Below are 19612 nucleotides of genomic sequence, written 5' to 3'. Positions count from 1 at the left end.
GAGAGTCTCTATTTATAAAATAAACATATATCTTAGCTCTATTAAAGAGATATCTAGACTATATAGTTAAGATTGATTAATATGAGATAAAAGTCTGGAATTATGAAAAATATAAAAATATCTGAGATAAGAATTAAGATTTTATAAAACTAGGCTTTTTTTTATTTAGGATTTGTTATGACATAGATTGACGATAAAAATAGAGGTTTTCTAATTGAGATGAGATGATAAAATTAATATTATTGAGTTGTTAAGAAGTTGGATAAAACTCTGATCGATATATAAAAGTAGAGGTATCTATGTTATTAAAACAATTAGTAATGATATTATATAAATATAATAAAATATGATTGATATATATATATATATTACACAGTTATTATAATAACATATTTTGATAATGTATTAAATGAAAAATCGTATATAATCAATATGAATTATTAATATAATAATATATTGTTAATAAAAAATAACAGTATATAAATATGATAAAATGTATATAGAATAATATAATGTTGTATAGATATTATTGTTATAGAGATGAATAAAATTATGATATAAAATAACTGAATATAGATAATCATATAACATTATATAATAAACAGAAAATGACATAAATATTTGTATTAATGGTGTATATATTTTTATACAGATTAGTTTGTATAGAATAGATAGAAATAATAAAATGATAATATATGATAAATTAAATGTTATAGAGATGAAATGATAAATATCAGTATATATAAAACATATAGATAATATAGTATGGTTGAGAATGTGAATTATAATGATATGTTGTTATATAAAAGAATTATTTAATGATTTTGTGTATGATGACTAAAAAAATTAATGAGGATAAAAGTAAAAATATGGTATATAATGAGTGGAAATAGTATGATAATGTGGGATAAGAGATGTGATAATAAAGAGACAACATCATAAGATAAAAATATTGAGATAGTGAAGTAAGGTATAATATTAGAATATAGAGTAAATGTGTTTTAAGGTGTAGGAGATTGTAGATTAAATAGAATAAAGAAGTAAATAATATAATAAATAATATGGCTGTAGAGATAAATAATATAATGTTAAGTGTATTTACTATAAGAAACAGGTATTTTTATGTAATAGATTTATCAACGTTGTTGATTGTTATATATGTTTTAATAATTGATGTGAGTTTATATTGAAATATATTTATCAGAAGTGTGATATTATATAATATATTAGAATAAAAAGGTTTGAAATAAAAAGGTATGAGGTAATTATATTTACAATTATATTTACAATTATATTTACAATTATATTTACAATTAATATTAAAATAAATAAATATATATATTTATTTGGTTAATGTGTATTAGTATAATGTAATAGATAAGAATATATAAGAGTAAAAAATTAATAAATATAATAAAAATTAATAGATATAATAAATATTAGATGTAATAATAATAATAATAGTATGAGATAATTTAATAATGGAAAATAGTTAATTGTATATATTATTTAATTTATCATTTATATTATCAATTATATATATATATATCAACAATATTGGTTATATTTATTAAAAATGAAGTAATAATATAAATTATGTATATAAAATAGATTTTGTATATATTAAATATTAATAATAGTTTGAATTATCCAGATATATCACTTTCTAGGAAGTCATTATTAATATTATATAATCATTGTTAATCCTTATTTATATATATATTTAATAATAATTAAAGGACATCTCAATATATCGTTTTATATTATATTATTTACATAATATAATATTTATAAACTCTAATATTTACAATTCCTTAATTATAATATAATATTTTTCATTGTCTTTTTCAATTTATTTTCATAATTATATCTAATATAATATATATTCATCACATAGACTAATATATCATATTATATTATATATAATTATTATCCTATTTAATCTAGCCTTATTTTTTATATTTCTAGTTTTATATGCTTCCAACTATTAATAGATTATATATATATATATATAAATATATATATATAACCATATAAAGATTTTAGCTTTATATCATTAAATTTTCATTTAAATATATTACCAATTATCTTATATTATTGTTCCTCTCGTACTAAATAATATTACTATTAAAATAGGATTATATTGTATACACCTGTAGGTTAAAACTAACCTGTCTCACGACGGTCTGAACCCATCTCACGTTCTATTTCATTGGATGAACAATATAGGAAAAGTATAGTTGTCAAAAATAAGTAAAAAGAGAAAAAGATTTCAGATAAACAAATATAAGGTTATAAGAAAAATCTGAATATCATTGATTATAAACTGGTTATAAAAACAAAAAAAATTTTAATAAGAATATTTATAAGATGTGAATATAACGAGAGAAATAATGATAAGAAAAATAGTTAGATAAATCAGAAAAATAAGATGTGAATAGAACGAGAGTAATAATTAGAAAAATAGTTAGATTATAAATTAGAAAAGGGTGGTGTAATTAAAAGAAAAGAGATGAATGTAACAACCCAATTAATATGCTGCCTAAGAGTAAAATCAAAGACATATGGTCATGAATCTGAGAGAGTTCAATAAGAAATTTTGAATTTTTTCAACAATCGTATATTTAACAGAGCCAAATAATTATTTAAACACTCTATAAAAATAAATTTGAAAGATACGTGTCAAAGGATAGCAGTAAATAAAGAAGTAAATAAGTGTTTAGCATTTATTGATAACAAAGCAAAACAGTTTATATAGACATTAATATATATTAGATCATTTAATATATTGTTTCTAATCATTTTATTATGAACGTATTAGAAACAGTCTAATTTGATAGATCTTACTTTTCTATCTTGATATTTTAGTTTATAATAGAAGAGATGTGACAAATAAATTAAAAATGATAATTATTATCAGAAGAGATGAAGAAAAAGAACATATTATACTAACATAACATGATATTATAAGCTAGACAAAAAAATTGTGAGATAGGTATTTGTGTATATAGAGTTGTATCTGTTTTATTCCAAACAACTTGTTGTATGAATTAACTTTTTTTCTTGGAGATTTGATTTGAAAGCTTATGGTGTTTGGCTGATAACACCACTGTTTTGGTAGGTAAGAATTTTTCACAAAGAATAATAGATCATGAGTTGATAGTGAAAAAATATAATATTGGCAATAGATCAAGATGGTAAAGAAGGAATGAAATGAGAAGCTAATATAGTCGAAAGAGTTTTATAAAAGTTATGAAGAGTAGATTCTGTGTAATATGAGAATGTATTGATTAATATATAATAAATATAGTTAAAAGATCAATATATAATAAATATAGTTAAAAGATCAATATATAATAAATATAGTTAAAAGATCAATATATAATAAATATAGTTAAAAGATCAATATATAATAAATATAGTTAAAAGATCAATATATAATAAATATAGTTAAAAGATCAATATATAATAAATATAGTTAAAAGATCAATATATAATAAATATAGTTAAAAGATCAATATATAATAAATATAGTTAAAAGATCAATATATAATAAATATAGTTAAAAGATCAATACATAATAAACATAGTTGTATGGTAAGTATTTTTGGTAATCAAGAAGCTGTAGACTGAACAATTATAAAACAGACTAGTTGATAGAGACTGAGAGACGATGATAGACGAGAAAAATCATTGTCTCTAAATATGGTTAAAAAGACCGATTGATAAATATAGTTATGTGATAAATACTATATTTGGTAATAATAAATCAAATTAAAAGTGATATAAAACAGCTATTAGTTGATAGAGAATAATCGAAGACATATTAGAAGTTTTTTAGTGCTCTAAATATGAAGCTTTTGAATAATTTGCTAGTAGTGGTGGTTGTACTAGCTGAGATTTCAACGCATTTGGCACAGATAGATGATAGTAATTCTTCGAAATTTGTGGCTGAGTTTAACAAGTATTTGAGTCATTCAGATGAAATAGCAATAAATAATTATTGTAATAACTTGAAAATAAGTTGTGATGATGAGTATCGGATCACTGGTGTTAGAATACAGGATCTTGAGCTGTCTGGATTTCCTACATGCATTACAATAATTAAAGATACATTAACTGATTTATATATGAGAAATGTGAAATTAAGAGGCAATATTCCAGATGAAATTTATGAGCTGACGGAACTGGTGTGCCTGGATCTGGCAGAAAACAATTTTAATGGTAGTTTAAGCGATAATATTGAACATCTGAGTAAATTAACGACTCTTAATTTAACTGGCTCAAGTCTATCTGGATCGATACCAGATGGTCTGTATACATTAACTCAATTGGAATATCTATATTTACAAGGGAACAATTTTGATGGTAGTTTAAGCGATAATATTAGAAATTTGAGTAATTTAGTGTATCTTGGTTTAAGTGGTTCAAATATATCTGGATCGATACCAGATGGCCTGTATACATTAACTCAATTGGAATATCTATATTTACAAGGAAACAAGTTTATTGGTAGTTTGGATAATAGTATTAAAAATCTGGATAAATTAGTATATCTTGATTTAAGTGATTCAGATATGTCTGGACCGATACCTAATGGTCTATATACACTGAACAGATTAGAATATCTGAATTTACAAGGAAACAAGTTTAGTGGTAGTTTGGATGATAACATTAAAAATATGAATATGTTACGATTCATTGATTTAAGTGGTTCAGATATATCTGGATCGATACCTGATGGCCTATATTCACTGAACGGATTAGAATATCTAAATTTACAAGGAAACAAATTTAGTGGTAGTTTAAGTAATAATATTAGAAACCTGAGTAATTTAAGGGTTCTTAATTTAAGTAACTCGAATATATCTGGATCTATACCTGATGGTCTATATACACTGAATAAATTGGAATATCTAGATTTACAAGGAAACAAATTTACTGGTAGCTTGAATAATAACATTAGACTTCTGAATGGATTAAAGAGTCTTGATTTAAGTAACTCAAATATATCTGGATCGATACCTGATGGTCTATATACACTGAATAAATTGGAATATCTAAATTTACAAGGAAACAAACTTGATGATATTTTAAGTAATAGTGTTAGACTTCTGAATGGATTAAAGAGTCTTGATTTAAGTAACTCAAATATATCTGGATCGATACCTGATGGTCTATATACATTGACTCAATTGGAATATCTAGATTTGCAAGGAAACAAACTTGTTGGTAGTTTAAATGATGATATTAGAAATCTGACTAAGTTATATCATCTTGATTTAAGTAACTCAAATATATCTGGATCGATACCTGATGGTCTATATACATTGACTCAATTGGAATATCTAGATTTGCAAGGAAACAAACTTGTTGGTAGTTTAAATGATGATATTAGAAATCTGACTAAGTTATATCATCTTGATTTAAGTAACTTAAATCTATCTGGATCGATACCCGATGGTCTATATACAGTAGCTAAATTGGAATATCTAAATTTACAAGGAAACAAACTTGATGGCATTTTAAATGATTATATTAAACTTCTGAGTAAATTGAGGACCCTTGATTTAAGTAACTCAAATATATCTGGATCGATACCTGATGGTCTATATACATTGACTCAATTGGAATATCTAGATTTGCAAGGAAACAAACTTGTTGGTAGTTTAAATGATGATATTAGAAATCTGACTAAGTTATATCATCTTGATTTAAGTAACTTAAATCTATCTGGATCGATACCTGATGGTCTATATACATTGACTCAATTGGAATATCTAGATTTGCAAGGAAACAAACTTGTTGGTAGTTTAAATGATGATATTAGAAATCTGACTAAGTTATATCATCTTGATTTAAGTAACTTAAAATTATCTGGATCGATACCTAATGGCTTATATTCACTAAATCAATTGCAATATCTGGATCTTATGGGCAACAATATTAGTGGTAGTTTGTCACCTAATATTGGTAATATGATCATGTTAACTAGTCTAAATCTGTGTTTTAATCAATTAAATGGTACTATACCAAATGAAATTGGTAATTTAATCAATCTCAGAGCTTTAGAGATGAGAGAGAATGAATTTGAAGGTGATATACCTGATCTGAGTCGTCTGATAAAATTGGATTATATGAACATTAGCTCAACAAAACATAATTTGAATGTAAAGTGTGATGATGATGTGTTACCTCCACTTATTGAAAAGGAAAATTGTTTAATTAGGCCTGTGAGTGAACCATGTGATAATGTAACACTTTGTGAATACAGTAATAAGCCTATAGATAAATCATTAATTGGTTCAATGTTCTACACACCTGGAATGAAAATAATTATTACGATGGTAGTGTGCAGAGGTGCAGTAGGAATGATATTAAATTAGAATTTGTAATTCTGATATTTATATAAGCTATTAGACACTATTAGTTATAAAAATATAGATAATTTGAATTAAAAATTTGATGTTTAATATAAGAGCCATTATATTTATTATATATAAGATAAGATAAATACGTAGAGACAATGATAAATAGAACATGTATATGTGAGAAGATATACAATTGAAATATAAGAGATAATTTAAAATATTGTATGAAATATCATGAAGTATATATAGTAAAATGCTATTGATATAGAAGATGATGCTAGAGTAAATAAATTAATTTTAGAATAAGTGTGAAATATGTTTATCATATAAATATTTATTATAGATTGATGTATTGATATATTTTATGTGTTAGATTAGTATTGGCAGTTCCAAAATGGTATAATGTGAGTATTATATAGATGTTGATTGCGATAAGCAAGATATAATTTAATTGGATAGAACAAAAAAAGTGACATATAAGAATATATATATTGATGTTATATTTATTATTATATAGATTTAATGTGATTATGATAAAGTTAACTAAGATGAATATGAATGAGATGATATAGAGAGATGAATGTTTTGAGGTAAAATGAAAATGTATGTAAGAGATAGACAGAGTATGAATAGAGCAGATAAAAGGGATAAGTATATATAAAAAAAATAAAAATAAATGTACGTGTGAGGTAGTAAAATTACAGATAGATAAAAAAGTGAAATTAATTAGAATAGTGTATATATATATATAGAGAAATATATATATATCTTCTAATTATCTATCTACCTTTACACATTATATAGCTATATTTTTATGCTCATATTCTCTATCCATAATCTCTCATTTTCTTCATTTCTCTTACCGTCACGCTTTATTTTCTTCATTTTTCTCTACATTCTCTCTACCTCCTACTTACCTCACTTCACAATCTATAAAAATACAACAATTTATTTCATTATACCTGATCTACCTCTTTATCTTAAATTTACCTTGTAATTTATGTTAATACTCTCTATCTTCTCTAAACACATCTACGTCACAATTGTTCACACGTGTTCTCTCTCTAAATCTTCTTCTGCTCTCTCTTCTATATCATTCAACAATATTTTTCCATTCGTCTTCGTAACCTCTATACTTCTTTCTTTTATTCTGCATTCTACATCCTCTAACCCTAACCCACATTACCTTCATATTCTGTTTCTGTTATATATCAACCATTCTATTCCTTGAACCTGTCATGTCGCTTCATTTTATTTTATTCTGTACCATCTACATTATTCAGTTTATTATCACACGCCATCCACTATATTACCTACATATCCTCCCTTTTCTATTATTCTATTTTATTATCATTATATCCTATTGTATATATATATATATCTATATATTATATATTATAGTATATATATATATATCTATATATTATATATTATAGTATATATATATATATCTATATATTATATATTATAGTATATATATATATATCTATATATTATATATTATAGTATATATATATATATCTATATATTATATATTACAGTATATATATATATCTATATATTATATATATACATGCATACATGCAAATATTTTTATAGGGTAACAACCTCAGAATTGTTGATATTTGATTAATTCTATTGCCTTATATATCTATTTTATCTATTTATACGTAAAATTATACTAATATCATGTAAATATAGAAGAAGTTTTAATAGATATATTAACTCATATATGCTTGTATTGCATACATTATTATTATATATGTCCCCCTATATTGTTTTAATTATTTTATTGTTGTCTCTATCATCTATTTATCCCTTATTACTATTGTATATAATATGTTTAGATATTGTGGTTTGTTGATATAATTTACAGTTTCAATCATTCATTATATATGTTATTATTTATACATACTTATATTGATTCATATATATAACTTAAATACATTATTTGCAAATGACTGTTAAAATTAGATATTTAACATGATATTTCATTCACCTGGTTATGTCATATATTTCTATAGTATATAACTAATTCTATTATTATATAAACTTAGATTTTATTACACATATTGTTATCAATATATTTATGTTATCAATATATAATATATGCATACAATATGATATTAGTCGTGTTATAGTTATTTATATATTTTTTACTATCTACGATATTTATGATGTTGAATTTATATATATACAAATCATATTAAACTTAGTATATATTGATCATATTATCTGCTTTTATTTCTACACATAATATATATATCATACCTGCTTACTTTATACCTATAAAACGTATTTATATATACAGATATGTACTATTGTTTTACAATAATATATTTAATGATGTACATCTTTATATTTTAAAAAATATATATACAAACATAAACATTTTCCGATTGTAGTGAATATTTACTATACATATTTATAGTGTAATATATTTATCCAGAATATTATTTATCAATATATTCTAATATGTTATAGCGGTGTTATTATTTCTATATATCATATGAGATCATATGAATATTGATTACCACATTCAAAGATGCTCAGACGTCTCAATATCAACCTATATTTTTCATGGCCTAAATGTAATATAGATCAGTTGTATTGATATAGATGAAATACGTAAAAACTTCATTGAAGATGCTCAATCCCATCTCAGTGCTATAAACTCAAATAATGCCTTCCAAAACACGTCGACTATAAAATAGCATTGTATCCGTCTGATAATAGTCTAGATGGTAATATCGTGTGGTCAGGATCAATTTAGCTCTAGTAGTAGAAAGAATCATTTTATACTCAATATAACGATAGCAAGTAATTAATTGAGAAGATCAACGTGTTGACGCCTTGATTGAGCCTGATATCAGTGACCCGAATCAAGAATAAGGTAGCAATAATTCGAATCAATACACGTTGAATTCAACTATACAAGATACCTTCGGGTGGATGTATAATTCTATCATACGCGGACTCATAAACAAGTCAGGTGTATATATGTATCTGCATCATTTAGCGAATAGCAACCAATGAACGATAGTGGTGTAAATATATTATGATTAATATTGTAAATAACGTCAATATTACATGAATATGCTATTTCTACAACTATCTATTATGTAATATTATTTTGCTATTTTATACAAATTCAGCTACGTATATACATGTTAAACATAATATACGGTTTAAATGATTTTTAAATTTATTTATTCTATATCATAATATATAGAAAGAGATGACGTAATAATTCTGGCTGACTTTTATCGATCTATAACAATATTATTTTTACATAGTTTTATTATCGTGTATTATTCATCTTCTTTATTAATAAATATTTTGTATTATCAGATTTTATATTGATATTTGATCCATATAAAACATAACTCACGATGTTAATTAGTATCATATTATAATAACTGATCTCAGATATATGATATATATAAATTTTTATTAATCAAGGATTATTATAGCTAAGCCTAATAACATAAGTCTTATAATTTTTGTCTTATATAATATATATTTCTTCTATATTATCTATACAATATACATATATTCTTCTATATTATCTATACAATATACATATATTCTTCTATATTATCTATACAATATACATATATTCTTCTATATTATCTATACAATATACATATATTCTTCTATATTATCTATACAATATACATATATTCTTCTATGTTATCTGTATCCCATATAGCCCTCCTATATCATAATATTCACATAAAATTACCTTGTTATATATCTATACACTTACACATAACCCATTCATAAATATAATGTACTTCTCAATCCCCTAATCTATACATTTCCAAATTATTAATATAAAATCTGACGATATAGTATTTTATTTATAAAGGAAACAGATAATATAATTATAATCATATATATCTACTAATCTTTTATATACACTTTATATACTTGTTCTTTAGTAAAATACAGTCAAATATATATACAAATTGCTGAATATAGTATTTATATCGTTGCTATAATATAATATATTTCAAATGTTACTTATTAATATGTTCTGATAAATAGCAGTATTATTTATCCATCATGTATGTTATAATACATCACACCACACAACAATATCATATAAATGCCCATTATATATCAATAGATAACCTTTTGTGCCTTTCCTATAATTACGTTAAATCTATATAATAAACAAATAATGACAACATTCATAACATCAAAATGTACCTATCTATACATATATGTCTATCTTTACTTGTAAATTATATCTTGCTTATTTCAATCAATACAAATTTCATATTATAATCTACAAATGACAATTATTCCTTATACAACTCTCAACAAATTCCCTTACAATATTAAAAAATCTCATATAATCAACCGAACACTTTTAATCTAATAATAAACGATTCAGGTTACACAATTATTAACGCCAACCAAGATCCTGTCACACAGTGCTCCAGTCTACAACTATTCTAACTCAACGCACCTACGAAACATATCAATACATCGCCCATCTATACTAAACACTTATACAGCAAACATATCTCAAAATGCTCTAAATGATTCTACTTTTCCTAACACTATCTATAATAATGACCTTTCACCATATATACTTCATAACATCTCACATAATATTTTAAACTATCTATCTCTTATTATTTCAATTTTATTCTATAGCTTCTCACATACACATTCATTCCATTTCTCACCTTTATCTGCCCTCTTATGTTAAACTATACAATGACTAAAATAAATCTACTTGAACATCAATCTTTTAATTCAAACTATCTCACTACTATTTTCTTAACTCTACATGTTTTATTATCTATTATCTTGCATATATACATATCATAACTGCAAATTCTAGTTTAATATCACCTCTAATTCAGCTGCATACATAAACGTCACAACAATCATCTTTCCTAATGTGCAAATTATTGAACTAACCGATAATTTAGGTATAGACTTATTGCCGTATTTAGAGTGCGTAATATTATTGTACAATCTTTTCATTCAGGCTACGTTTGTTGAGCTAATAATGTTCATATACATCAAATTTATCAGACGATTCAGATCATGAGCGTCACCTTCAAAATCATCCCCTTTCATTGCTAAAAATCTCAGATTAATTAAATTAACAACCTAGTTCTGTACCATGCAGCTTAATTCATTCAAATACGGACTCAGATTGACTATATTAGTCAGATTACCAATATTAGACAACAAACTGTGACTGATATTGTTGTTAATAAGATTCAGATATGTCAATTATGTCTGTAAATACAGAATATCATGTATTGAGCCGCATAAACTTGAGATACTTAAGGCAAGGTGATATAATTTATTCAGATCCCCAGTTTTTGCACTTAAACGACCAGTAAAATCGCTTTCTAATAGAGCCAGATATATCAATTTAGTCAGTTTGAGGTTTAACTTGGAACGCCACCTTTCAGATTCGTATGTTACACTGTCAAACTATGCAGCGTATTGTTAATTATTGTAATATTTGCAGGAAAAGCATGCAGCTCCATAATCTAATTCAATACCAATTACCTGACTACTATTTCCCTGTTGTAACAATGCATTTTTGTATCTTCACAATAATCGTCTTCTGAAATTACACCATCTTTACTGCTGGATAACTTGTTCAGCTCAGCCATGAATATTTTTGAAGTATTCTCTTGTCCTAATTGACAGAATATGTTGCTGAATCTGAACCAGTATAATACCTATTATTATCTACAAATTGTTGATGGGTTTTAAATTAGTAACAAGCAATCTGTTATTCTCCAGCACTTTACAATTTTGCGCTGGGTAACGCATTTTGGAATTGTTTACTCATCTTAGTTAAGCTTACTGATTGTGAAAATTTTATTTAACATTGGCATGTATACTGGTCTTAGCCATATTTATTATTGTCTGACAACACACTATAATTTGTATTCTATGTTTCTCTTTTGCGTCTACAATTTATAGTCTTCATAAAAAAGTTTAGACTATAACCTTCTCCTTTGTGTTAACCTATTAATAGTATTTTGATTTAAATTTTTTCTATAACAACTCATAATATGCGCTTTCTGTATAACATCTACACATTGAAAGCGCAGTGACATGGGCTGAATTTATGTTAATAATTGACAAAAACCGAAAAAATTCACTAGAAAAAAAGCTAGTTTAAAATAAACTGTAATAAATTTTATTATTACACATACTCTCTCACTACTTTTAGTTATTGTCATGTTTTGCTTTATTAACGTCTGTTATTATAATCCATTTTTTCTCTTAATCACACTATCCACATCTACCCTTCTATCTATTCATGCTATACATACACTTTTTATCATACCATAACGCCCCTACACATCACTTATTATACCATGTCCACACATCCATATATTCTATCATACTGTCTCACATATTCAATCTCTACAATATTATTCATACTTTCCTCAGCCCATCACATTATTATACATTTATATTTGTTTGTATTAAAATCACTAAGATACTTCTGTTACATACATCTCTTCACCTTTTCTGTGTATATCATTTACACAGGTATATTCAATAGGAGATTATATAGATTCTTAGATAGTAGATTTGTTCAACGTATGTCTTGTTTAATTTATATGTTACAATTGCTTCATTACAATTATAAAATAAGATGGTTTTAGTTTTTTTATAACATGTTCATCTAATGAATATATCCGTACTTTTTGCTTTATCAGCATATTAAACTTTATATTCATAATACAGCATTATATGTTGTTACCATGTCCAATCAAAACTATTAATTATTTTAATCAATCTTTTCTAATATTGTCTATCCTCTAACAATCATTGTGCAATTGTTGTTTATTAAAAGATTTCCATTTATCTCAAGCCTATCCAATATAATGCTGTTGTTGATATTGGTAATTTGTGTTATTATTACCTCTAAACCTAATAACACATGTATCTGATAACGTTTTTTATTTTACATATATTTAACATACACTATTTTCATTTTCTACTTCCATTGGTTTATTATTGGATAAATAGTTAACAACGTCATTATTGGTTTATTCGAATAAGTTCAAAGTAAAATGTCCAGTACGCGGTGTTTCATTATTACTCTTAATTTTATTATCATCACTTCAATCAACCCATATACCACCGCATATGATTGAAAATATAAATATCAAACATTTCATATATTCATATATACTAATCTTCAATCAATCATTTATAAACTATAAAAATCTAAATTAATTATTTCTTTTATTATTACATTATATATAACTCTATAACTTAACTTATCATGTTCATTTATGATTATATGTCTACAATCATCTTATATTTATTTTTGCTCATATCTTTTATTTACTCTAGACACATATATACATATCATCTATTTATAATAATATAATATATCATTTACATATCCACCTCTATCTTTACTATTTTGATATAGCACTCATCTAATATCATGTTTTTTATCACCTAGACATTCATACAATATATATATACTTATATCACATATCATTTATATGTTTATCTAAGTTATTATTCTGGTTTTACCCTGATGCTGCATTGGTCTTTTCTTTCACCATTCCGATACCATTGCATATGCCTATTTACTACCTATAACTATTGTTATTCATATTACATAACCCACGATATAATCTGCTACCATACGTCTATTCTATCTTATTTATCATATATCCTCTCTCTGTTTAGTTTTACATCATCATTTGTTATTTTTTTATCAACAATTACACACAAAATCGTTATTGCTCTAATATACATCGCTATTGACAATGATGTTAATAATGACATAGTACATTGTTTTATTGAATATATGTGTATTAACGCACTATGTGTATATTGTATCTATGATTATTCTCATCATCTCGTTTACAATACTCATCACATAATATCTTTCATCATCTGTTCTATAAAAACTCATATACGTATGATATCAATACAATTATATATTTCGAATGCAATCTTGGGTCCATTGTATATCGCAAAGACATGCCTATATGTTTGTTTTCATATCATAACCTCATCGTAAAATTATCTATCTCTCTATAAAGATATTATATACAATACCGCTATGCTCGCATAGTTTATGATTGTTGCGTATCAATTGTTTTTTGTCAATATGACACTTTTTATATTATCATACTTTATATTGATAACTTAGATTAATAAATATATTATATGATTTTTGATTCAGGACGATAGTACAATATAATTAATTCAGCTCAGATATACATAATATTTTATTATTTAAATTTGATGCATTTATTTTGTATATGTATTCTTACACCAATGCATATACTATATATACTCTTTTCTATATTTATATGCCATTTTATATTTACACATATAACCATTATCCTGTTCCATTATCACATCCTGCCCTATTGACCATTTCTATCATTCTATTCTATTCTGCCATCATACTACACTATCATATTCTATGATTGTCTGTTATCGGATTATTTCCCATTATCTTACTATCCTATACTATACTCTACCATCATATATTTCCTGCTTTATTTCGAATTTGAAAACAATTTTTCATGTTCTTTATATCTACATCTTATTTATTTATTCTTCTTTCCTATATATCATCTATCTATAATCATCTTGTTCTTTTGTATATTCGTGCTTCACAAATGAACATACCCTTCTCAACCCACAATTCTCAACCTATGAGTCATCTTACTCATATTTCATAACCCTATACTCCACTATCTTATCCACGATCTCCTCTATTCTTTATCTATACTATATTCTTCCACTATATTATTATGTTATGTTTAACACAAACAAATATTCATATAACACTTATTAATCTCTTTATAATTTATCTAGTACTATTTTAGATTTATTACTCTATTTATTATTTGCATTTATTTTAAATACTCTTTTAATTGTATCAATATCGACCTTTTCTCATTTTTAGTTATTAAAATATTAATCAAACTGATAAAAATATTAACTTTCATAACTATATATATAATGAAGATAAATTGAAAAAATATTATATTATAATTAAGGAATTATATTTAATTATATTTATTATTATTGTATATTAAACCTTAATACAACCTTTACTTTACATCTTTTAATAAAAATCCAATATATTTTTTTATACTGATCATAACAAACTTACTTAATCTTCAAAGTGTGAACTATTCTACGATTATATTTTTCCTTATTGATTTCACTTTCATAACTTCGAAAAATATATATTATGACAAATAAATTAATAAATTTGATCAAAATATATAAATGATTGATTTCATGTAATGACCTCACATAAATTTATATATTCTAGATTTATAAAATTTTAATATTATGTGATTTATTATAATTATATTTATAATATAATGTCATTATTAATTCGATTATATAATAAAAAAATGCAATATACAAAATTCATATAATAATATTAGTGTTTATTGATAAATCTATTATGTTTAAAACATAAATAATAAGCAGGAAAATACAGCCAATATTTGGATTGTACCAATATAGTAAATAGATTTTGCGCTTGACATAATATTAACATTGCATTGACTCTTTATACTATCACTACAATCTCTTTTACTCACTATGGTGACACTACCCAAATCACTAAATTATAATGTTAGCAATATCAGATAAATACTATTTTTGTACGTTATATCATTATAAACCAATTATATATACCAAATATCACCACCTATTCCAAATACGCCAGGTAATAAACCACCATTATTTTTACAGTAATATTTGAGATTACGATTTCCCATTAAAAGTCTAAATCATATTATTAATTATTGATTTATTGAAATACGAATAATATAAAAATATACATACAATGTGGTCATAAATCTATTATTTACAAAACTTGGAATAACACCTGATATCCAATTATATGAAAGATCCCTGTATGTTATAAATTAATATTTTCCTATTAATTAATATAATCTTTTGATTTAACAGTTCTATCTGTTACAAAATAACGTACAATTTAGCTAGTTTGTAATTATTACTAAAATCGGGAATATTCCCGGTTATATGATTTGATGAAAGATTTCTATGTAAAAATTAGGATAAATTTGCATTCTAATATTATATATAATTACAAAATTTTATAGATTATACATACAAAAACTCTAAATTAACATTAGCGTTAAATTCTGGAAGTTCACCTCTCAAAAGATTAGACGAAACATTTCTATGAAAATAAGTTAATATAGCACATATGATAACCTCCTTATACATATTTGTAAAACATACAATTCAGTTAATTCTATATTATTATCAAGGTCTTGGATAATACCTGTTAAATAATTAACAGAAAGATCTCTATATATAAATATATTAATATTATCATTTATACTTTTATATTTTGAAAGACATTAGATAAATTTAAACATACGCGACTTTGACACTAGGACTTATTTTATATGATGTAATATTTGATGAGAATCTATTATTTGATGCATTACTATATATTAAAAGAAGGTTAAAAAAATACCTGTATATGTTAAAATTATGTATTTTTACATACAAATATTCTAGATTGTTATTACTAGCAATATCCGGAAGGTTACCTTTTATTTCATTAAGAGAAATATCTCTGTATATAAAATAGAAATTAATATAAGTCCCATATGGTAAATTCAATCAATAAATATTTGATTTAAACATACAGTGTAAATAATTCAGGATTGTTTTTAAACGAAGAAGTTATATTACCTATAATATTATTTGATAGGTCCCTATAAATGAATTAATATATACATATATGTATTCTTAGTATCTCAAATAATGTCATACAAATATTTCAGTTTAGGAACATCAAAGTCCACAGTAGCTTGGAACTTGTTACCTGAAAGATCTCTGTTTATTAAAAAATATTAGTATCAATTATTTTATATATACTTATTTGTATATTCAATATAAACATACAATGAATATAACTCAGTGTTATTAAAACGAGGAATAACACCGCTATAACCGTTACAAGAGGCATTTCTGTAATATATAATTAAATTAGTATATGCTTGCTTAGATTGTTATTCAATATAATTTATTTATATCAACATATTCATAATTTGAAATAAACATACAAAGTTAATAAATTAATACAGCCAGTAAATTTTGGAAGTTCGCCTTTTACTGAATTAAGTGAAATATCTCTATTTACAAAACATTATAAGTTTATTGCTGATCTTAATAATTGTTAATATTAAATTAAACTTACATATGTGACAAACTCTTGATAGAAATTTCTTTAATAGATGATGATAAACTATTATTTGATACGTTACTATACATAAAATAAATTATTTAGTCCCATTTAAGTAAAGTTGTTGTATCTATACCAATAACACATACAATATAATTAAATTTTTATTATTATTAATATCAGGAATACCACCTACAAATCTATTATTTTGAATATTCCTTCAGAAACCACAATAAGGTCAGTATGAATTTATTATTTATATATATTATATTTAAAGGAAGACATACAAATATTTCAATTTAATATTTTTATCAAAATACCCTTCAATTTGATTATCTAACCAATTATTTGAAAGATTGCTATACAGGAGCAGAGTTAGTGTAATCTTTACACATAAGATTGAATATATTATATAAATTTATATACCAGACCTAATATTTATTAAAATAAACATACATCATTTCCAATTCAACATTTTTATCAAACGGTCGAAGACTTTCTCTATCAGACGGTTGTTCAACTATGTGTTCTAGATTATTAAATGAAAGATCTCTATATTAAAAATATATATATATTAATAAATACTTTATTTATTATTATTATATGTATTAAAATTATAAAACATACAAAATTTTCAGTTTAATATTTGCATAGAATGGTGAGACATGACCCTGCAAAAAGTTATGTGAAAGGTCTCTTTATATGTACAAATAAATCAGTATGTATGTTACTTATATTATATGTATCTTTAAAATAAATAAACGTACAAAATTAGTAATTCGGCATTATTACTAAGTGATTTTACCTCACCAATAATTCTATTATGTGATAAATTACTGTGTATAGTGTTATTATTAATTATTGATAAATTAATTGCATATATTTGATTAAGATATATCATATGTATATTTTTTAAATTATTAGAATTAGCATACATGTGCTTCAAATTTTTGTTAAATGCAATATCTGACATAAGAGTATCTATCGAATTACCAGAAACATCCCTATAATAGAAATATTAGACAGTAAAATACCTCCTTTTTAATTATATCAATGTACATACAAATATTCTAGATTATCTAGACCATTTAAATCTGGTGCTCTATTTAAGATAGGGTTCCCTATAATTCGTCTAATTTTCCCGTTAATATAATACATTATATTTATTAATAAAAGTAATACTTCGTTAATATTAATTAGCATACAATTCTTTTAATTTTTTTGAGTTGCCAACAAGTTGTGATTTTATCTGAAATGTACAATTAATAATAGACCTAAACATAATAAATAAATAACATTATATAATTATTTAAATAGGCATATTTTTTATAACAAATACTTACAATGTTTCTAAATCACTTATAGTATTCATTGAATCTGGTATAGCTCTATCAGGGAGAATAATATCTTCAAAATGTCTTGAATAAAAGTAATAATTCTTAGTTTTACTCTAGAAACGGCATAGATAATAAATTTAACTACGGCCGAATGATAATATTGTAGAATTATTCAACATACATATTTGTAATTTTTCCATTATTACTAAAAAAATTTATAGTCAACCTAATTATCCATGTTACAAATATGAATGTAATTTTTTACATACATTGTGACATTTTTTCCATTCGAAACAATTGATTCATAGGATGTGTTTTTAAGAAAGTTACTTAAATCAAGTAAAAATTTCGCATTAATATCTGCTTTTGTAAAAGACAGTATTAGTAGGATGACTAATATTCCAGTTGTATAACTGATTTTCATTTTTTAGTATGGTCAAAATTTTTGAATAACAAACGCTTTTGTTGCTAAAAGGTATAGTATAAAATGAATAATTTATTAAACTAAGTCAATATAAAAAAATATATATATTATTGCGTCATGTTCTTTTTTTAGTATCGCAAATACATATAATAATATAATATGATATAATATGATAATATAATATAATATAATATAATATAATATAATATAATATAATAATATAAATAAATAATATAATATAATAATATAAATAAATAAT

The 19612-nt window shown here is 23.7% G+C and overlaps 2 protein-coding genes across 2 annotated transcripts; one reads left to right on the top strand and one right to left on the bottom strand.

Moving 5' to 3' along the window:
* Nucleotides 1-3802: 3802 nt before the first annotated feature.
* On the top strand, nucleotides 3803-6455 carry LOC126317487 (uncharacterized). Its single transcript, XM_049993155.1, has one exon. The coding sequence runs from the start codon at nucleotides 3852-3854 to the stop codon at nucleotides 6384-6386; it is 2535 nt and encodes an 844-aa protein (XP_049849112.1). The 5' UTR covers nucleotides 3803-3851; the 3' UTR covers nucleotides 6387-6455.
* A 9363-nt stretch (nucleotides 6456-15818) lies between these two features.
* Nucleotides 15819-19346, bottom strand: LOC126317523 (uncharacterized). Its single transcript, XM_049993196.1, has 23 exons — nucleotides 19199-19346; nucleotides 19111-19134; nucleotides 18936-19010; nucleotides 18798-18866; nucleotides 18656-18724; nucleotides 18360-18596; nucleotides 18220-18288; nucleotides 18049-18144; nucleotides 17880-17951; nucleotides 17742-17810; nucleotides 17608-17673; nucleotides 17474-17542; nucleotides 17313-17378; nucleotides 17181-17243; nucleotides 17054-17122; nucleotides 16912-16980; nucleotides 16780-16848; nucleotides 16638-16706; nucleotides 16507-16575; nucleotides 16366-16434; nucleotides 16215-16283; nucleotides 16065-16154; nucleotides 15819-15989 (listed from the first exon to the last, which is right to left on the bottom strand). Exons 3-23 carry the CDS (start codon nucleotides 18962-18964, stop codon nucleotides 15833-15835), a joined length of 1704 nt encoding a protein of 567 aa, XP_049849153.1. The 5' UTR covers nucleotides 18965-19010; nucleotides 19111-19134; nucleotides 19199-19346; the 3' UTR covers nucleotides 15819-15832.
* Nucleotides 19347-19612: the final 266 nt, after the last annotated feature.

The sequence above is a fragment of the Schistocerca gregaria genome, unplaced genomic scaffold (assembly GCF_023897955.1).
Source record: "Schistocerca gregaria isolate iqSchGreg1 unplaced genomic scaffold, iqSchGreg1.2 ptg000632l, whole genome shotgun sequence".
NCBI classification, from domain to species: Eukaryota; Metazoa; Arthropoda; class Insecta; order Orthoptera; family Acrididae; genus Schistocerca; species Schistocerca gregaria.
Note: the sequence above shows the minus strand (reverse complement) of the source record. Positions and strands in the feature narration are given on the sequence as shown.